Below are 21299 nucleotides of genomic sequence, written 5' to 3' on the forward strand. Positions count from 1 at the left end.
TTTATTGTCCTTTTGCACTGGCTACGACCTTTAACTCTGACATTGAATTTAAGTTATGAGAGCAGACATTTGTCTTATCATTGATACTAGGAAAACTGTATTCAGTCTTTCACTATTAAGTATGAGGCAAAAAGAAAATCTAGGAAATTCCCTGATACGTCATTGCTTAGGTCCCAAGGTACCTAGCCAATCTGTGTGCTTATGTTTATTTTATATATAATTTCAAGGGTTTTTAGTTGTACTTAATGGGAAGATACGTAGAAGTGTCTATTCCATCTTTGACTGGAACTATATTCACCTTAATTTTTAAAGATGTTTTTGATTGATTTAGAATTCTCTTTTGACAGGCTCCTCCCCTCACCTTCCTTTTAGCACTTCCAGATGTCTTTTCATTGCCTTCTGGCTTGCATTATTTCAGACATGAAATCTGCATTCATTCTTATTTTTGTACTCCTGTATAGATTGTGTATTTTTTCTCTGGCTCTTTTTATTTTCTTCATCAATAGTTTTCAGAAAGTTTATTATGATATGACATACTTGATTTCTTTTTTTAGTTTATATTGCTTCTGGTTTGTTTAGGTTCTTGGAACTTGAGGTTTATACTTTTTATCAAATTTAGAAAAATTTTGGTCATTGCTCTTTTTTTTCATTTTGAATTTTTTAATATTGTAAAAGTCACGTTATTGTGTGTATGTTTTTTGTTCTTTTCTATATGTTCGATTTTATTTTGGTAGGTAGTTAAGTTACTTGTGGATTGGTTTGGATTCTTTTGAAGATAGTTTTTAAGCTTTATAAGAGCTGGCTTTTATTCCAGAGATAGTTGAGCCCTACAGAAATGGATAACGTTACCCTCTGGGATCTCTATTGAATGCCCACAGTGTTGGGCAGTGTCTTTCACTCTCCTTAGTGGAATCTGAGTATCTGTCATCATGTGGGAGCTCCGGAAATTGTTTGGGTTATAATACTCTGGTGGTTCTTTGTCCAGCCTTATGGAATTTCACCTTGCACATACACAAACTTAGTATTTAGCAATGTACTAAAGGAGACCCTTACACAGATTTCTAGAGTTATTTTTCTCCATAGCTTTCTCCACTCCAGTACTCTGCCTCACAAATTCTAACTACCTCAGCCTCTCCATATTCTGATCTCTCTTTTCAACTCATTAAGTTGGCCATTCTCTGCTTTGGTTCTACTCCCTCCACCTCAGTCCTTCTTGTAAAGGCAAAGTGGTTATAGGAATCATCTCTTTCTATTTTATTTCCAGTTTTCTCAGGGATCACAGTGCTACAGTCACTGTTGTCCAGTGTCTGATAATTCTTTCATAAACTTACTCCAGGTTGATTGTACTTTGCCGTGTTTCTGTTAGTTTCTGTCAGGAGGACAAATCTGGTATCTGTTACTCCAGCATGACCAGATGAGGAAGTCCACATGTCTCTTTTTATAATTGCTCTGATGTTTTTTTAAATAGATAATTATTTGTAGGAAAAAAATTTCACCATAAAATTATCTTTAAACTTCTCTTTCTAGCTTTACTGAAGCAGCAGTTGAGATTCCCAGTCCTCCTGAAACCCCAGCCAAACCTCCCGAACCTGAAAGTACCTTGCAGCCTGTGCTTTCTCTCATCCCAAGAGAAAAGAAGGCCCCACGTCCCCCAAAGAAGAAGTATCAGAAAGCAGGGCTGTATTCTGATGTTTTCAAAACTACAGAGTAAGTAGTGGTACCTATCAGCTGACATCCTTTAAAGACCTGTCATTCTTCCATGTTTTAAATAATACTTTGACTATCAAAAAAAAAACAAAAAACAATGCAAATGTAATATACACAAATACAAATCTCATCACAAACACCTCAGTGTTCACTGTACTCATGATATGTTGTTTGGGGCTAATTATTTTCCCTGATCTTTATCTTCTCTCTGCCTTTCTAGATTATATTTCTGTAGTTTGGATTCTAATGATGCCTGTTTTCTTAATTGAAAATAAGAAAAGGGACACTCTGCTTGTATCTAAAATGATCTTGATGGTTTTCTACATTCATTCCTCATTTGTTAAATGCTGTGTTCCAAACTATTTGCCAGATGAGTAAAATACTTCTTATTTTTAAGAACTTCATATTCCCTTGGGAAAGTTCAGCTTGATAAGTCCTCTGATTGAAACATTTTAAAACCCCAGAGAGCTATCAACTCACTATATCATTCAGTAAGAAGTAGTTCACAGAGTATAGTTGAGTTAGGTTTTGGACATTCAACAGTAGTTTGCAAGATGGAGAAGGGCATTCCAGTTAGGATAGCATGTACCAAGGCACATACTAGGACGCAAAGACTTTTCATATATTAGAACAACTCAGAAGTTCACTTTTTCTGAAATGTAGTGGTGTTGTGGAAAATAAGCATTGTGTGATAGGGACCGTGGACTTTACTGACTCTTAAGATATTTATCCCACTAAGCTATAGGAAATTAAAAATACTATTTTTAGAAAAGGAAGTGCAAAGTGCGATTTTGTGTTTTAAGATAACTCTGGCAACAGAGTGGAAAATGAATTGAATGAGAGAGTTACTAATGGCAGAAATTCACAGTATCCATAAAAAGGTCATGAGGAATTCTTGAATTTAGGCAAGAAAAGAATGAAATGGAAAGAGGAACAGTTACATTTTAGAGATACATCTGACTTGGTAAGGTTAAAGTGATCAACATATAAACCACAACACTTTATTTTATTTTGCATTGAAAAGATCTTTCATTAATTTGCCACTGAGGTAGGTATCACATAAACTCTTTGTACTCCATTTCTGCTTCTTGGGTCATGAAAATGTTTTATTAGTTAGGCTTAGTTTCAGCTGCCAGTGATAGGAAATCCTCTCAAATAACCAAGACTTTTTAAAGATAAACATTTATTTTCCTTTAATTTAAAAAAAGTTGTGAAGTACACAGTTCAGAGTTTTAACATGGTATCTTCACAGTGTCTTCAGGGACCTAGACTCCTTTTTTTCTGTTCTTCCATTTCAACACTAAGCTTGCATTCCTATGGTTACCTTTTGTTCCAACATAACTGCCATAAGGTCTTCATTACAGAGAGTATAAAAGAGGAAAAGGGAGTAAAAAACAAGTATTGTACCTTCTTTGTAAGGAAGCATTATGGAGTGAATGTGTTCCCCTGAAATTTCATATATTGAACCCCTAATCCCCAGTGTGATGATATTTGGAGATGGGGCCTTTGGGAAGTATTGAATAATTATAGGTTATTTGGGTGGAGCCCTCCTGAATGAGATTAACATCCTTATAAAGAGAGACACAGAGAGATGATTTCTCTCTCTACCATGTGAGTATACAACAAGAAAGCAGTATCTGCAAGCCAGGAAGAGGGCTCTCACTTAGAACCCAACCCTGATCTTGGACTTCCCAGCCTCCAGAACAGTGAGAAATAAAATTTTGTTACTTAGACTACCAAGTCTATGGTAATTCATTATAGCAGCTAATCTGACTAAGAAAGGAAACTTCAAAACCTCATTTACAGTTACTGACTGAAACATAGTCATGAACCATAATTCAGCCACAGGGAAGGCTAAGAAATAATGGTCATTATTCCAGGTGACAATGCCTGAAAAAAAATTAGCATTGTCACTACAAATGAGAAAATGAAAATGCATTTTGGGAAGATCTAATACAGTTACGATTTTAAAGGAATGTTTTTGCTGAATAGAAAAGCAGATATAAAGTTCTCTGCTAAAAACTATATTTCAAGTTTTTGTTTTTGTTTTTGGGGTTTTTTTTTTTTACTTGGTTATACTGGGTCTTAGTTGCGGCAGGTGGGTTCTTAGTTGCCAGGTGCGGGATCTTCGTTGCGGCATGTGGGATCTAGTTCCCCGACCAGCGATCAAACCCATGCTCCCTGCATTGGGAGCATAGAGTCTTAGCCACTGGACCACCAGGGAACTCACTGTAGTTAAAGTTTTACTTCTACTTTTTTACTAATGTACTTTTTCTGGATTAAATTCCTAAAAATGAGGGATTAATAATAAAATCAGACTGTGCCTCAAAAGATCAGTATCATCAACTACATTAGTGTTTTAAAATGTCTCTAGTCGGATAAAAGTCTTTCACTCTGAAAAGGACCTTGTTTATGTTAGAGCTAGCTCTTCATCTCATAGAAATAAATAAGAGGAAAATGGTTTATTTTGGAATATTTTTTAAAACATAGACCAAATAATACAGGTGTGCATTCTTACAAGCTGTGAAGCCAATATATTTTTGTGGGCTGGCTGTTTTTTGTTGGTAGCAATTTGGGTGGGGATTGTTTGTTTTGTTTTTTAAATTAATAAACAATTATTCAGAGCAGTTTTAGGTTCACAACAGAATTGTTGGAAAGTATAGAGATTTTGCATATACCCCTGTCCTTATGCATGCACAACATCCCCTACTATGGACATCCTGCACCACAGTGGTGCCCTTATTACAATCAATGAACCTGTATTGACACAGTATCACCCAAAGTTCATAGTAGGCATTAGGGTTCACTCTTGGTGCTGTGCATTCTATGGGTTTTGGTAAATGTATAATGACATGTATCTAGCACAGTAGTGTCGCAGAATAGTTTCATTGCCCTAAAAGTCCTCCATGCTAGGGAAATTTGTTTTTTGGGTCACAGAATGGTACAAGGACATTGCAAGTTTACTCTTTTTTATATAAATCATCATAGGTTTTAAAAAACTGTGAGGGGAGTGTGTGATTCAATTAAAATTGGATCAAGATTAGACTCCAGTATCAGTATGGGAAATTAATTAGATGAGGAAATATTAGAAGTTAGAAGACCAGTTAGGAAGCAGGACACTTCTGTGGTTTTCCAGGATAGAAGTCATGTCGTGAGCTGAGGTGATAGCTAAGGTGGCTGGATGTTGGAAAGGGTGGAATCTTCAACATTTTTTACATTAAAATTGAAATGAATTAAAGACTGATTGGATGGTAGGGAGTAAAGGATTAGGCTAGAGTCAGTGATGATCCCGATGTTTTGTTTTGTATTCCTAGGTGTATGATGATGTCATTAACTAATATACCAGATAAAAGTGGTACAGCCAGTACTCCTTGGTTTAAGAAAACCTCTATTACTGTGTGCATGTATATAGGCACCAAAGAATATCTTAGTATTATAGTCATCAAACTATTAACCTGTGTATTAGTTCTCTATGCCTGTTGTAATAAATTATTTAAGTTGCTTAAAGCAAGTCAAATTTATTTTATAGTCGAAATCGATCTCTCTAGGCTAAAATCAAGATGTTAGCATAGCTATGTTCCTTCTGGAGGCTCTAGGGTAGAATTCTTTTTCTTGCCTTTCCAGAATCAAGAGGCTACTTGCATTCCTTGGCTTGGGGCCCCTTCTGTCTTCAGAACCAGCAGTGACAAGTTGAATCCTCACATTGAATCACTTCAACGTTGGTTCTGTTTTCACTTTTTTTTTTCCACTGACTGCCTCATTTTTGTTCCTCTTCCATTTATAAGGACCCTTGTGATTAAGTTGGGCCCAGCCAGATAATCCAGAATAATCTCCCTATCTCAAAATCAACAGATTAGAAACCTTAATTTCTTCTACATATTCCCAGCTTCTGGGGATTTTGATTTGGGGAGGGGGTTGCATATTATTGTGCCTGCTATACCCTTCTAGGTTATAGGATTTGGAATGGGGTAGTGAGGTTTTTACTTCTTATTTTCTATGTGTCTTTATTGCGTGAAGTTATAGAAATGCTATATTACTTTTGGAATTTAAATTTTATCTAATAGGAGTTTTAAAGAATATGAAATGTCAGATATAAATCAGGTGAATTGGAGAGTGAACTTTAGACTTTAGAGTATACATTATGGTGAATAGCAAAATATCAAAAAATTAACACTACTTTGAAGGGAGCTTTTAGTTCTACATTTGTGGGGGAAGGTTTCTACTTTTAGTACTCCTAAAAGTACTGCCACTGTCGTGTAACGTTTTGGGCAGATTACTTAGTTTCTCTGGGAGTGGTAAAAATGAAGCTTGATGTATAAAGTGAAGCTGTTGAACTACACAGTTCATATCTTAAGATTATCCTGGCTCTCAGATACTGTGACTTCTAAGTTTTTTAAAATAAGAAACTCTCCTTATATACTTCCTTTAATTTATAGGCTACTTTTGAGCACTAAATCTATTACAGGAAATGGGATAACTGTAATTTTCAAGCTTACAGAATATTGCTTGTTTGCATGGGAATTATATATGTAAAATATAGATGTATTTATTATATATTATAGAACACTATATTATTATTTATGTTACATGTATAACACATAATGTTTACACTTAGCTGTCATTTCCTCAAAATAGTATGTATCTTTGGAAATAAAATGAAAGCATTGTGCCATCTTACATTTGATATATTATTTAAATTTTCAGAATGCTTTCATATTAAATCTGTGGGAAATGGTAAAGTAAGGGTTACTATCTACTATTTAAGAAATTGACACAGAAAAGATAAGGAACTTACTAAGTTTATAAAATTTATCATCGAAATCATTACTGGGGTTTTGAACACTTAGAGGTCTCACCACTCTTGTTTTACGACTGAATCATGCTGCTTGTCAGAAACTGAGGCTCAAAGGGTAGTGGATTAAAATTTCTTTGTTATAGATAATCTAGTGGTTAAGGTTGTATTAAACACCAGAATATGTTTAATTTTCCCCTGAAATGCTTTAGGAACAGTCTAGGTTCTAAATTCAATTTAAATATAGGAGTGTGGACTGGATGAATGCTGAACCTTACACCATTCCCTGTATGAAGTAGTTTTGAATTTTTATTTGTTAATTAATAAACTCTATTTTTTAGAGCAGTTTTAGGCAAAATGCAGCAGAAAGTTCAGGGATTCCCATATGTCCACACTCAGCCTCCCTCATTTCAGCTAGACCTAACCCTTTATTTGACAGATGAGAAAACTGAAGCTAATAAAAGGTTAAAGGACTTGCTCAAGTCACACAGATCATGTTTAACAAAACAAGGTGAAAATTTCAGTTTATCTGCTTTTATCTCAATCACTAAGAAAATGATGAAAATAACTTGAGTGAAGTATTTATTTATTTATTTATTTATTGCAGTATAATTAACATACAAAATTATAGTGGCTTCAGATGTACAGCATAATGATTAGGTATTTGTGAATATTGCAAAATAATCACCACAGTAAGTCTAGTTAAACTATGTCACTATGCATAGTGACAAAACTTTTTTTCTTGTGATGATAACTTTTGCAATATACTCTCTTAGCAACTTTCATATATGCAATACAGTATTATTAACTATAGTTACCATGCTGTATATTATATTACCATGACTTACTTCTTTTATAACTGGAAGTTTGTAGCTTTTGACTCCATTCACCCATTTTGTACCTCTTGCCTCTGGTGACCACCAGCCTGTTCTCTGTATCTGTGAGCTTGGTTGCCGGTGTGTGTGTGTGTGGGGGGGTGTTCTTTGTTTGTTTGTTCTTTGCTTTTTGTTTATTTGTTTAATATTTACTTACTTATTTTTGGCTGCATCGGGTCTTAGTTGCAACATGAGGGATCTTTGTTGCGGCATGCAGGATCTTTCGTTGCAGCATGTGGGCTCTTCATTGCGGCATGCAGGCTTCTCTCTAGTTGTGGCGCGTGGGCTTAGGTACCCCGCAGCATGTGGGATCTTAGTTCCCCGACCAGGGATCGAACCCACGTCTCCTGCATTGGAAGGCGGATTCTTAACCACTGGACCACCAGGGAAGTCCCTCATTTGTTTGTTCCACATTCAGGCGAGATCATTCCATAATTGTCTTTCTCTGTCTGACTTACTTCACTTAGCGTAATGCCCTCAAGGTTCGTCCATATTGTCGCAAATGGCAAGATTTCATTCTTTTTATGACTGAATAATAGTCCATTGTGTATTTGTGTATGTGTGTTTGTGTGTATATACTTACATATATAGCATTTTCTTTATCCATTCATCTCTCAATGGACACTTAGGTTGTTTCCCTATCTTGGCTATTGTAAATAACGTTGCAGTGAACATGAAGGTGCAGATATCTTTTGAAGGTAGTGTTTTTGTTTTCTTCAGATAAATACCCAGAAGTGGAATTGTTAGATCCTATGGTAGTTCTAGTTTTAGTTTTTGGGGAACCTCCATACTGCTTTTCCCTAGTGGTTGTGCCAATTTACATCCCCACCAGCAGTGCACAAGGGTTCCCTTTTCTCCACAGCCTCACCAACACTTGTTATTTCTTGTCTTTTTGATAATAGCCATTCTGACAGGTGTGAGGTGATAGCTCATTGTGGTTTTGATTTGCATTTCCCTGATAATTAGTGATATTGAACATATTTTCATGTACCTGTTGGTCTTCTCTATGTCTTCTTTGGAAAAATGTCTATTTAGAGCATCTGCCCATTTTTTAATCAGACTGTTTGGGTTTTTGGCTCTTGAGTTGTATGAGTCCTTTATAAATTTTGGATATTAACCCCTTGTCAGATATAATTTGCAGATATTTTCTCCCGTTAAGTAGGTTTCCTTTTCGTTTTGTTGATGGTTTCCTGTGCTGTGCAGAAGCTTTTTAGTTTGCTTATCTTTGCTTTTGATGCCTTTGCTTTTGGTATCATATCCAAAAAAATCATTGCCAGGACCAGTGTCCCGAGTAACATTTTTTAAAACAAGAGTAGCTTCGTGTTTTAAATTTTTTAATTAACTCTATTGTGGTTAAATATACATGGCATAAAATTTACTATTTTAGTCATTTTAAGTGCACCATTCGGTAGCATTAAGTACATTACCTTGTTGTGCAGACATCACCACTGTCCATCTCCAGAACTTTTTCATCATCTCAAACCGAATTGTTTTGTTTCTAAAGTATGAATTCTGGTATTGCATCCACACTACCCAAGTGTGATGATATATGTAAAACCACTGGCATACAGTAGGCACTCAGAGTAAATCTTAGTTGTTTCTTCTGCGTCTCACTCTCCGAAAGAGTTGTTTCCTGTCTCCTAAAAGATGTTTCCTATCCCCTTTTTTTTCATAAATAATTTTATTGAGATGTAATTCACATATCATACACTTAACCTATTTCAAGTGTACAAGTCAATAGTTTTTGGTATATTACATTATTAATTTTTTAAATTGTAAAATACTTATAAAATTTGCCACTTTAGCTATTTTTAAGGTTACACTTCAGTGGCATTAATTATATTCACAATGTTGTACAACATTTACCACTGTCTGTTTCCAAAATTTTTTCATTACCTCAAATAGAAACTCTATAATAATTAAGCAAAAACTCCCCACTCCTTCTAAAACTCTCCACAGCACATAATAATGTGTAATGTACTTTCAGTCTCTATAATTTGCCTCTTCTGGGTACCCCATGTTAATGAAGCATACACAGTATTTGTGGTTTTTGGTCTGGATTATTTTATTTAACATCTCTTTAACTTTCATTCATGTTACCATGTATCAGAACTTCATTCCTTTTTCTGGCTGAGTAACATTCCATCGTATGTACATACCACATTTTGTTCCTCTGTTAATGGGCACTTTGGTTGTTTCTGCCTTTGGGTATTGTGAACAGTGCTGCAGTGAACATTGGCATACATTTATCTGTTCAGGTTCCTGTTTTCAGTCCTTTGTGTGTAAACTTATGGGTGAAATTGCTGCTAGACCATATGGTAATTCTACATTTAGCTTTTATTTATTTATTTATTTATTTATTTTTAATTTTTTTTGTTTATCCCCACAAGGCCTCAAAAAATTGTAGCAGCAGTCATGCTTTTCCCTCCCCAGATGAATCTTTAGTAAAAGGCAAAAGATTCATTAGATTATGAAGAGAAGCATGAGTATACATTTAGCTCTTAAAAGAACCACCAAACTTTTCCACAGTGGCTGTACCGAGTGTTCATTGTACAGTTAGTTACTGATTTGGGATCTTTCTTCTCTTTTAATTAATGTGTTTTCACATAAAAATTTTCCTCTTAAAACTGCTTTTACTGCATCACATAAGTTTTGTTCTGTTTTTGTTTTCATTCATTTCAAAGTATTTTCTAGTTTCCCTTTTGATTTTTTTTTTTTGACCCATTGGTTGCTTAAGAGTAGAGTATGTTGTTTAATTTCCACACGTAAGTGAATTTTTCAGTTTTCCCTCATGTCTAGTCTCATTCCTTTGTGATCAGAAAAGATATTCTGTATGGTTTCAATCCTTTTTAATGTATTGACTTCTTTTGTAGCCTAACATATGGTCTATCCTAAAGAATGTTCCATGTGCACTTGAGAAAACTATGTAATCTGTTGTTGGGTAGAGTGTTGTTTCTATTTCTGTTAGATCTGATTGGTTTATAATGTTGTTCTAATACTTATTGATCTTCTGTGTGGTTGTTCTGCCAACTCTTATTGTACAACTGTCTATTTCTCTCTTAAATTCTGTCAGTGTTTCCTTCATATATTTTGGGTCCTCTGATGTTTGGTGAATATTTTTTTATAATTGTTATAGCTTTATGGTGAATGGACTCTCTTGTCAATATATAATGTTTGCCTCTTGTAACGGTTTTTTACTTAAAGTCTCTTTTTCTGATATTAGTATAATCTCCTTATCTCTCTTTTGGTTACTATTTGCATGGAATATTTTTTCCATCCTTTCATGTTCATCCAGTTCCCATCTTTGGATCTAAAGTGAATCTCTTGTAGACAGCATGTATGTAGTTAGATCATGTTTCGTATTCATTTTGCTCCTCTCTACCTTTTGACTGGAAAGTCTCATCTGTTTACATTTATAGTAATTACTAATAAGAAAGGATTTATGCTTGCCATTTAGTTTTCCATGTGTTATAGCTTTTTGTCCCTCATTTCCTCCTTACTGCCTTCTTTTGTACTTAGCTGATCTTCTTGTAGTTACCTGTTTGATTCCCTTCTCATTCCCTTTTGTGTATATTCTATAGCTATTTTATCTGTGGTTACCATGGAGATTACATATAAATTCCTAAAGATATAACTCTGTAATTTGAATTGATACCAACTTAACTTCAGTCACATACAAAAATGCTATTCCTGTAAAGCTCCATGCCTTCCTTTTATATTATTGATATTACAAATTACATCTTTATTCATTTTGTACCCTAAAACATACATTTATAATTATTTTTTATGTATTTGTCTTTTATTTTTTTATTTTTGGCTGCGTTGGGTCTTCATTGCTGTGCGCGGGCTTTCTCTAGTTGTGGCGAGTTGGGGCTGTTCTTTGTTGTGGTGCACATGCTTCTCATTGCGCTGGCTTCTCTGTTGCAGAGCACAGGCTCTAGGCGCATGGATTTCAGTAGTTGTGGCATGCGGGCTCAGTAGTTGTGGCGCATGGGCTTAGTTGCTCCGCAGCATGTGGGATCTTCCCAGACCGGGAATCGAACCCGTGTCCCCTGCAATGGCAGGTGGATTCTTAACCACTGTGCCACCAGGGAAGTCACTGCATTTGTCTTTTAAATCCTGTTTTCTATACTCTTTTCTTTGCAGTCACCCATCATGATTAAACTAAGAGCCTCTTGCCTCTTTTTTTCCTAGAAGAAAATAAAGGTCTTTTTGTTTTGTTTTGTTTTTTGGCCCCATGGCATGTAGGATTTTAATTCCCCGACCAGGGATTGAACCCGTGGCCCCTGCAGTGGAAGCGCAGAGTCTTAACCACTGGACCGCCAGGGAAGTCCCAAAAGTCATTTTTTAAATAATAATAAAAAATAAAGATTGCATTAACAGAGATGATTAAAGAACTTTCCACATGTGATTTGGCTCCTAATGTGGAGTAGAACATATCAGGCCATCACTGTATATTGTCAGGAATTATAAATCATGATTTATGAAAGTTCAATGAAAGTTCAGTTTGCCTCTTAGAAATAGAGAAGCATTGAGAGGGAATCCATAACCACATTTACATTCCGTTCTATTTTTTATAGAAGCTTGGTTATGTCCAGTCTTACGGCTAAGGAAAATGTGTTTGTATCTGGCAGCAGCTCTGTTTCTCTAGCTCCCTCTAGTGATAATAAAGTGGCTTCATTAGCAATTACTATTTCTCACTTGACTGTTCTTTAATACAGGCCTGATGGACTTTTAATAACAAGATTTAATATATTTTAGTAAATAACAAGATTTAAGATACTTCAAAAAATTATATCCCATTCATACAATGGAATATTATTCAGCCTTAAAAAAGAAGGAATTTGGACATCTCCTACAGTATGGATGAACCTTGAAAATATTATGCTAAGTGAAATGAACCAGTCAGAAAAAGACAAATACTGTTTGATTCCACTTATAAGAGGTACCTAGAGTAGTCAAATGCATGGAGAGAGAATGGAGAATGGTGGGTGCCAGGGGCTGGTGGCAGTTATTGTTTAATGGATACAGAGTTTCAGTCTTACAAGATGAAGTGTTCTCTAGATGGATGGTAGTGATGGTTGTACAACAGTGTGAATGTACTTAATACCACTGAGCTGCACACTTAAGATTGGTTAAAATCGGAAATTTTATGTTATATATATTTTACCAGGAAAACTTTGCAGGAGATCTGTTACCTCAAGTTCTGAGATATCCCTCTATTCTGTTATTGAGAGTGGAAAATGATACAGCCTTCCCTTAGGAAATGTGTGTCTCAAACTGTAAATACTATCAGAGTTCAAGGAAGAGATTAGGAAAATACAACTTTGTGATGAAAATTGGGAATTAACATATCTTAAAGTGTAGAAATTACAAATGACATCATAATTGCTATAGTAATGATGGTATTATTGTAAACTAGAAATTTGGGAAGTGAAATAATACTTCTTTAAAATACTTTTTAATAGACATGTAGTCATGTTTTCTCTGTAAAAACAGTGTTAGCACTTTCCAACCTGAACATACCTTAGAAATTACCTAATTCACCTCCCTTAAGCCCTAGATCAGTAAATCTTGCATATGCATACAATGGGACTACCTTCCCAGATTAAACGGTTTTATTTTTTTCACAATGTTTTTGTTTGTTTGTTTGTTTGAAAATACTCAAATCTCTGGCAAAATTAACACCCATATACCCTACCTAAATTTATCAACATTTTGCCACATTTGCTTTAATTCTCTCTCTACACACATTTACATTTTTGCAGGGGAAAAGATTTTTGTCCGGTGAAAATTTTGAAAGTAAGTTGCAGACTGAATTTCCCAAATTCACCCCTATGCATTTCAGAAGTTATCACCTTAGAACTAGGATACTCTCCTACCTAATCTTAATACCATTATCATATCTAAGAAAATAAGTAGGACTTCCCTGGTGTGCAGTGGTTAGGAATCCGCCTGCCAGGGGACACGGGTTTGACCCCTGGTCCAGGAAGATCCCACATGCTGCAGAGCAACTAAGCCTGTGCGCCGCAACTACTGAGCCTGTGCTCTAGTGCCCGTGAGCCACAACTACTGAGCTTGCGTGCCTCAATTACTGAAGGCTGTGTGCCTAGAGCCCGTGCTCTGCTACAAGAGAAGCCACCGCAATGAGAAGCCCGTGCACCACAACGAAGAGTAGCCCCCGCTCGCCACAGCTAGAGAAAAACGCACGCAGAGCAACGAAGACCCAACACAGCCAAAAATAAAATTAATTAATTAATTTTTTTTTAAAAAGCAGTATAACAGTAATATCATTAATATACAGCCCATACTTATATTTTCCCTATTGTCCTAAAATTATCTTTTATTTCAGTTTATTTTGTTTTCTTTTAACGTAGGATCCAAGCAGATAACATGTGTTACACCTGATTGCTAGCTATGTGTATTATTTTAATCTATAATATAACCTATCTTTTGTTTTTTATGAGATTGATCCTTTTTGAGGAACTTAAGCTTGTTGTGCTACATTCCACAATTTTTAAGTTATTTCTTCATGATTAGATTTAGGTTAAATCTTGGTGGGAATATTACATATGTGATATTTCGTACTTGTAATTGCATCCCACTTATGTTTCATTGTTGGTTATGCCATGTTTGATCACTTGGTTAAGGTGTGGTATCCACCAGATCTCTCCAATGTAAAGATACATTTTTACTATTGTAAATTAGTAAATCATGGGGTGATAGTTGAGGCTGCGGCTTCTTCTCTAGCAGTCTTTTTTTTTTAATCTAATATTTTAGCATCCATTATGATCTTTGACTAAACTGGTGAGTACATTGTTAGTTGCAAACTGGTAATTTTCTAATTCTGTCATTTCTTCAACATTTATTAGCTGATATGTTTCTGGGAAGATGAGCTTTGACTTTTCTTCCCTTTACACACTCAGAATTTCTCTTTTGTTTTGAGTATTGTATGGACTCATAAAAATTTTTAATATATCATAATCCAATACCATCATTTTGTGGAGACATGCTCAAATTTCCCAAATTTTAATCACAGAAGACACTTTAAGCTGGGTCCTGTTTCTTTTAGACATAACCTCATTCATCTTTGAGCATTTCCCTGCTTTCTGTCATAGAAAGGTATCATTCACCCTGGTTCTTTTGTTTGTTTTGGCATTTGCTTTTACTTCTTTGCTGTTGTTTATCAGATTTACCTTGTTCTTTCCTTGCCTCAGATCAGGAATCAGTTATTTCACTCAAGAAGTTTTGGTTTCTTTTCTTTTTCTTTTTTTTTTTAATATTTATTTATTTATTTGGTTACGCCGGGTCTTACTTGCGGCAGGGGGGCTCCTTAGTTGCGACCCACCAGCTCCTTAGTTGTGGCATGCGAACTCTTAGTTGTGGCATGCATGTGGGATGTAGTTCCCTGACCAAGGATTGAACCCAGGCCCCCTGCATTGGGAGCATGGAGTCTTAACCACTGTGCCACCAGGGAAGTCCCTGGTTTCTTTTAATGGGAATTATTTAGAAATCAAAATCTGGGTACTTGGTATGCTGTTTGCTACTAGGTTGTCATCGTTCCTGAGGTGTAGCAATGCTTTTAGTCTCTTTCAGAACCAGGAAATAAATAAGTATATATATGCACACACATACAAGTATTAATTTTCTATTACTGTGTAACACATTACCACAATTTTAGCAGCTTAAAACATTACCCATTTATTATCTCACAGATTCCCTGGAATTTTAGGAGTCTAGACATTTCTGCTGTATGTCTCACAAGGCTGGAATCAAGGTAGCAGCCAAATCTGTGATCTCATCTGAGACTTGAGGTTCTTATCCATGCTCATATTCATTTTATTGGAGTTGTAGAACTCAGTGGTGTCTTGCTTCTTCTAAGCTACTAAGAAAGAGAGTATGCTTCTTTAAGTCTCTAAGCTCAAGGAAAGCCTAAGCCTTCAGTGTTTTTCCCACCATTTTTCTATCAGGTTGTTAGTCTTTTTTTTTTCCCTTGGCTTTTAAGAATTCCTTATATATTAAGGAGATTTGCCCTTTGTCTGTGATATAAATTGCAACTATATTTTTTGTCAGTTTGTTATTTGTCTTTTGTGCTTATTGGCTATATGTCTTTTGTTATTCCAGTAGCATACTGTGTTGAATACTGAAATATGATGCCTCTAACTTTGGCTCTTCTGGCTTCTTCCAACTTTGTTTGGCTAATTCTGGGTCCTTTGCTATTTCCATATGAATTTCAGGATCAACTTGTTGATTTCTGCAAAAAAAAACAGCTGGGATTTTGAAAAAAAAAATGTAGATTAATTGGAGAGTTTTATATCTTACCAATATTAAGTATTTTGATCCATGAACATGGGATGTCTTTCTAGTTATTCAATTCTTTTAAAATTTCTTTTAACAGTATTTTTTAGTTTTCAGTATGTAAGTCTTGTAAGTACTTTTGTCAAACATACTCCTAAGCATTTTATTCTTTTGATGTTATTGTAAATGGAATCTTTAAATTCCATTGTATATATTTATTGCTAGTGTATAGAAATACGCTTGATTTTTGTATATTGATTTTATATCCTGCAAGCCTTGCTGAACTCAATTAATAGTCCTAATAGTATTTTAATGGATTCTGTAGTTTGACTCTGGACTTTGCATATGATGATGATTTTTATCATACAAAGGTCCATATTTTCATGTAGTCAAATTTTTGTTTTGTTTTTGTTTTTGTTTGTATTGTGCTTCTGGATTTTGGATCATTATTAGAAAAGTTTCCCCACACCCAGGTTTTAAAAGAACTAAGAAATTCAGCCTTATTTTCTTCTAGTAATTTTTAACTTTGATTTTTACATCTAGCTCCCAGATCTGTTTGGAATTTTTCTGGTATATAGTATTAGGCTAGGCTGTACTCATTGGCTAAACTGAAGAGAGTTAGTCCTTACTGAGTGCCCACTATGTGCCAGTTGCTGTGTTAAGCACTTTACATATATTATCTCATTTAATCTTGTGAAAGACCAGATACTGTTATTGAAGAAGCTAAGCCTTAGAGAGACTAAGTAATTTGTCCAGTGTTACACAGGTAGTAGGTGACATAGCTAATATTTGTACGTGGGCAATAATTGGCTGCAATACTTATACCTGTTGCCACTTTGCCTCTAACTTAAATACTGTTGGATTGTTTAAAAAAAAAAATTGACTTGTCTGGAACATTTCATTAATTTCTACTTTAGATGGAATGTTCACTCTAGATAAGCATGTATATTTTACATTACATACTTTATGAGATAAGACATTAGGGCTGATAAAGTTTATGTAGTAATCTGGAAATATAATTTTAACTTTTATCTAAAAATGTCGTGCTCCTCAAAGGTTTTTTTTTTTTTTAATTTTTTTTTATTTATTTATTTTATTTTTAGCTGTCTTGGGTCTTCGTTTCTGCGCGAGGGCTTTCTCTAGTTGGGGCGAGCGGGGGCCACTCTTCATCGCGGTGCGCGGGCCTCTCATTATCGCGTCCTCTCTTGCTGCGGAGCACAGGCTCCAGACGCGCAGGCTCGGTAATTGTGGCTCACGGGCCTGGTTGCTCCGCGGCATTTGGGATCTTCCCAGGCCAGGGCTCGAACCGGCGTCCCCTGCATTGGCAGGCAGATTCTCAACCACTGCGCCACCAGGGAAGCCCTCCTCAAAGGTTTTAAATTGTGAGGTAAACTAGTTCCAATTGGAGGGTTAGGGAAATTACATTACATTTTGGCATTACAAAAAAACATGCTTTTATATCCTCCCTCTACAAATTTCACATCCCCAGGACAAAAGTTCTGCCATGATGTTCATGAAGGAACATTGAAGGGGTTTATGCTCCGGTTGTCTGTAGATGGTGTTCAGAATATTTTAACCCTGGTATGATCTTAGTTACCTTTCAATATGATTCTGGGCCATTTCTCCCTATGGATAGTTGGTTGTGCTAAGATCATGTAAATTTGTGTTAATCTAAATAAAATTAGTAAAATAAATCTGTTACAGAAAATAGTGTAGGTTGGTAAAGTGTGTTGAGAGAAATGTTAACATCTTCAGCAAGGTAGTTTATGAAAATAGTATTTTCAGAAGTTTAACTACCAGTGGAATACAGAATAGATTGTCTAAGGAGAAAGAGGCTAGATTCAAGTGATTCTTAAATCCAGTAAGGGTAATGCATCAAGTTGTGGTTATAGAACTCAAATCCTTACTCCTTCACTTACTAGTTACATGAATTGGGGCATATTACTAAACCTATGTCCTCAGTGTCCTCATCTAAAAAAATGGTGTGGGCTTCCCTGGTGGCGCAGTGGTTGAGAATCTGCCTGCCAATGCAGGGGACACGGGTTCGAGCCCTGGTCTGGGAAGATCCCACATGCCGCGGAGCAACTGGGCCCGTGAGCCACAATTACTGAGCCTGCGCGTCTGGAGCCTGTGCTCCGCAACAAGAGAGGCCGCGATGGTGAGAGGCCCACGCACCGCGATGAAGAGTGGTCCCCACTTGCCGCAACTAGAGAAAGCCCTCCCACAGAAACGAAGACTCAACACAGTCATAAATAAATAAATAAAAGAACGTGAATTTCTTAAAAAAAAAAAAAAAAAAAAGTTGATCTGCTTTAGATGTTTAAAAAAAAAAAATGGCGTGATGAAAAGTACCTACTTCATAGAGTTTTGTGAGTTAAATGCTTGACATTTATGAAGTAAATATTCAATAAATTTTTTCAGTGTCTAACTCCATTGTCACTAATTTGTGACCTAGGATAAAATTAACCCTTATAAGACTTACTTTCTCTTGCATACAGTAATATGATATCCTCAGGATTGTTATTCCTCTACTCAGATTTTCTTTGAGATATAGTCGTCTCATAGTATCTCTGGGGGATTGCTTCCAGACCCCCACCCCAAAGATACCAAAATGCACAGAGGCTCAGTTCCCTTATGTAAAATAGTATAGTGCAGTCTGCCCTGTGTATCTACGGGTTCCCCATACGCAAATAGGGAGGGCCAACTGTGCACTTATTTCCTACATTATAGAATCCAAAATTCTTAAATAATATTTAAGACCCACCATGATCTAGTATAACCTGTTTTTCTAGTCTTATCTCCAGTTACACTCCTGAAATATTCATTCCTTTAACTACAGCATCTGATAATTTCCCCCAATTTCTCCATCCTCCACTTCACTCTTGGTGCTTGTCCTAGGTGTTCGCCGTAAGTGGTAAAAACTACCTGCCCACTAGCCTTTTACTTGCCAAATGCCATTCACCCTTTCAGACTTTACTCAAGATTTGAAATACTCCCTCATTAAATAAAAGTTGCCTTAATTCTCCTGTAGTTGAGATTAATTTTACTTTTCTTTTCCCTTTTGTAATGCTTAGTAGCACCTTAAGAGTTTTATCACATTCTAATATTTAAACTAGGCATATATGCATACATGTTTGTTCCCTCACCAGACTGTAAGCTTCTTTTGGCCATGAGTATGCTTTGTTCCTCCCATGTGCCTTGAAACTATCAGTCCATTTTCTATATTATGAAAAAGAAGTAACCAACTGCCTGAATTTCTAAAAAATGTATGACTTAAATTTTCCTTAGAAAAATTTTAAATGCTAAGAGCAGCATCTGCCCTCTTATTTGGTAACAAATATGTGAGGAAATTATTATTTGTCTATCCTTTTCATTTTCACCCAAGAAAGACATTCCAAAATGTAGTAAATGCCAAATTTTTTCTTAAAAAGTTTGTTGTGTATGTGTATGAAAAACATTGTTTCTATGATCAACTATTATTACATTATAATTTGTATACTCCCTTGACATTTACCAAGATCTTTTACATAGTTTTTATTTGTCATTTATATTTAAGCACATCTAAGTCATAGTCCTAAACTTAGAGATTAAAATCACAACAGTCTTTACAAATATGTTCTACTATGTTTTCCAGTAGAACAGTGTTTTAACTCCTCCAATACAGTTTTTCTTACCTTTCAGTATGATTTTGGTCCTATTTTCCCTGTGGTTATTTGGTGCTAAAGAAATTTATTCTTATTTAAACATTAGTCTAAATAAGTTTTTACTACCAAAGTAAATTAATTTATTGCAAAAACTTGGTTTAATATTTTCCCAAAGCATATCATATATTTATTATTTATTTTTATGCATGGTGGGTGATAACCTAAAGAAGATTGCAAGATTTTACAGAAGCATTATATACCTTTCACCCAGATTCATCAAATGTTGATTTCTGCCACATTTCTTTCTCTACCTCCCTTCCTGCCTGCTTTCTTTCTCTTAAACACACAGAGACATTTTTTTTCTCAGTTTTTTGATAAAAAGTTATAGACATTTTAACCAGTGACTCAGAAATATTTCAGCATGTATTTCCTATGAACCAGGACATTTTCTTCAGGATCTTAACATCACTACAATACTATTATCTAATACACAGTTAGTAATCACATTTCACTAATTGTGTCAATTATGTCCTTTATAACATTTTTTTTCTGCAGTGATTCAGGATCCAATATATAATTATGCATTGCATTTAGTTGCCATGTCTCTTTATTCTCCTTTAATTTGGAACACTTCTTCCAGCCTTTGTCTTTCATCATACTGACATTTCTTTAAGAGTACAGAGGAGTTGTTTCATAGAAGGTTCTTAAATTTGAGTTTGATGTTTCTTCATGAATAGATTAAGGTTGTCAGGAATACCACAAAAATAATGTTTTCTTCTCAGTGAATCAAATCAGGAAGCACATGATATCATTGTGTAATTGATGATATTAACTTTGATCATTCAGTCACTGTGATGTCAACCACAGCAATGTTCAAATATGCAATATAATATAGTCACCATACTGTATATTACATCTACAGGAATTATTTATTTTATAACTAGAAGTTTGTACCTTTTGACCACCTTAACCATTTCATCCCTCCCCACCCCCCATTTCTGGCAACCATCAAATCTATTCTCTGTGTCTGTGAGTTTGATGTTGTTTTTATTTTGTTCTTTTTTTTTTTTTAATAGAGTCCACATATAAGTGAGATCATATGGTGTTTGTCTTTCTTTATCTGACTTACTTAGCATCATGCCCTCAAGGTCCATCTGTATTGTCTCAATGACAGGGTTTCCTTCTTTTTAATGGCTAAGTAATATTCCATTCATCTGTGTGTCTGTTTTTTGTGCCAATACCATACTGTTCTGATTACTTTAGCTTTGTAATACAGTTTGAAATCAGGAAGTGTGATGCCTTCAGCTTTGTTCTTCTTTCTCAAGATTGCTTTGGCTATTCGGGGTCTTCTGTGGTTCCATACAAATTTTAGGATTGTTTGTTCTTTTTCTGTGAAAAACGCCGTTGGGATTTTTTTTATTATTGCATTGAATCTGTAGATTGCTTTGCGCAGTTATGGGTATTTTAACAATATTAATTCTTCCAGTCCATGAGCATGAAATATCTTCTCATTTATTTGTATTTTTTTCTATTTCTTTCAGCAGCATCTTATAGTTTTCAGCATACAGGTCTTTTACCTCCTTGGTTAAATTTATTCCTAGGTATTTTATTATTTTCAATGTTATTACAAGTGCAATGGTTTTCTTAATTTCTCTTTATTTATTTGGTTGCGCTGGGTCTTAGTTGCAGCAGGTGGGCTTCTTAGTTGCGGCTCGTGGGCTCCTTAGTTGTGGCTCACTGGCTCCTTAGTTGCAGCACACAGGCTCCTTAGTTGTGGCACACAACCTCTTAGTTGCAGCATGCATGTGGGATCTAGTTCCATGGCCAGGGATTGACCCCAGGCCTCCTGCATTGGGACCACGGAGTCTTAACCACTGCACCACCAGGGAAGTCCCTAATTTCTTTTTCTGATAGTTATTAATGTATAGATACACAATTGATTTTTGAATTTTGATTTTACTAAATTTGTTTATCAGTTCTAAC

General features: G+C 35.4%; 1 protein-coding gene across 14 annotated transcripts in view; it reads left to right on the forward strand.

Moving 5' to 3' along the window:
• Positions 1-21299, forward strand: part of ASH1L (ASH1 like histone lysine methyltransferase) — a 210161-nt gene that overhangs the window by 98037 nt on the left and 90825 nt on the right. For 13 of the 14 annotated variants that reach the window (XR_014262016.1, XR_014262017.1, XM_082456185.1 and 10 more), the window contains one exon: positions 1528-1707. The exons of the other annotated variant lie outside the window; for it this stretch is intronic. Coding sequence is in view for 11 of the 13 variants with exons in the window: in XM_082456185.1 (XP_082312311.1) it covers positions 1528-1707 (180 nt within the window). In the remaining 2 variants the exon portion in view is untranslated. The remainder of the gene's footprint in view (positions 1-1527; positions 1708-21299) is intronic. 14 annotated transcript variants of the gene reach the window in all.

The sequence above is a fragment of the Balaenoptera physalus genome (assembly GCF_965194825.1).
Source record: "Balaenoptera physalus genome assembly, chromosome: 1".
Classification (NCBI taxonomy): Eukaryota; Metazoa; Chordata; class Mammalia; order Artiodactyla; family Balaenopteridae; genus Balaenoptera; species Balaenoptera physalus.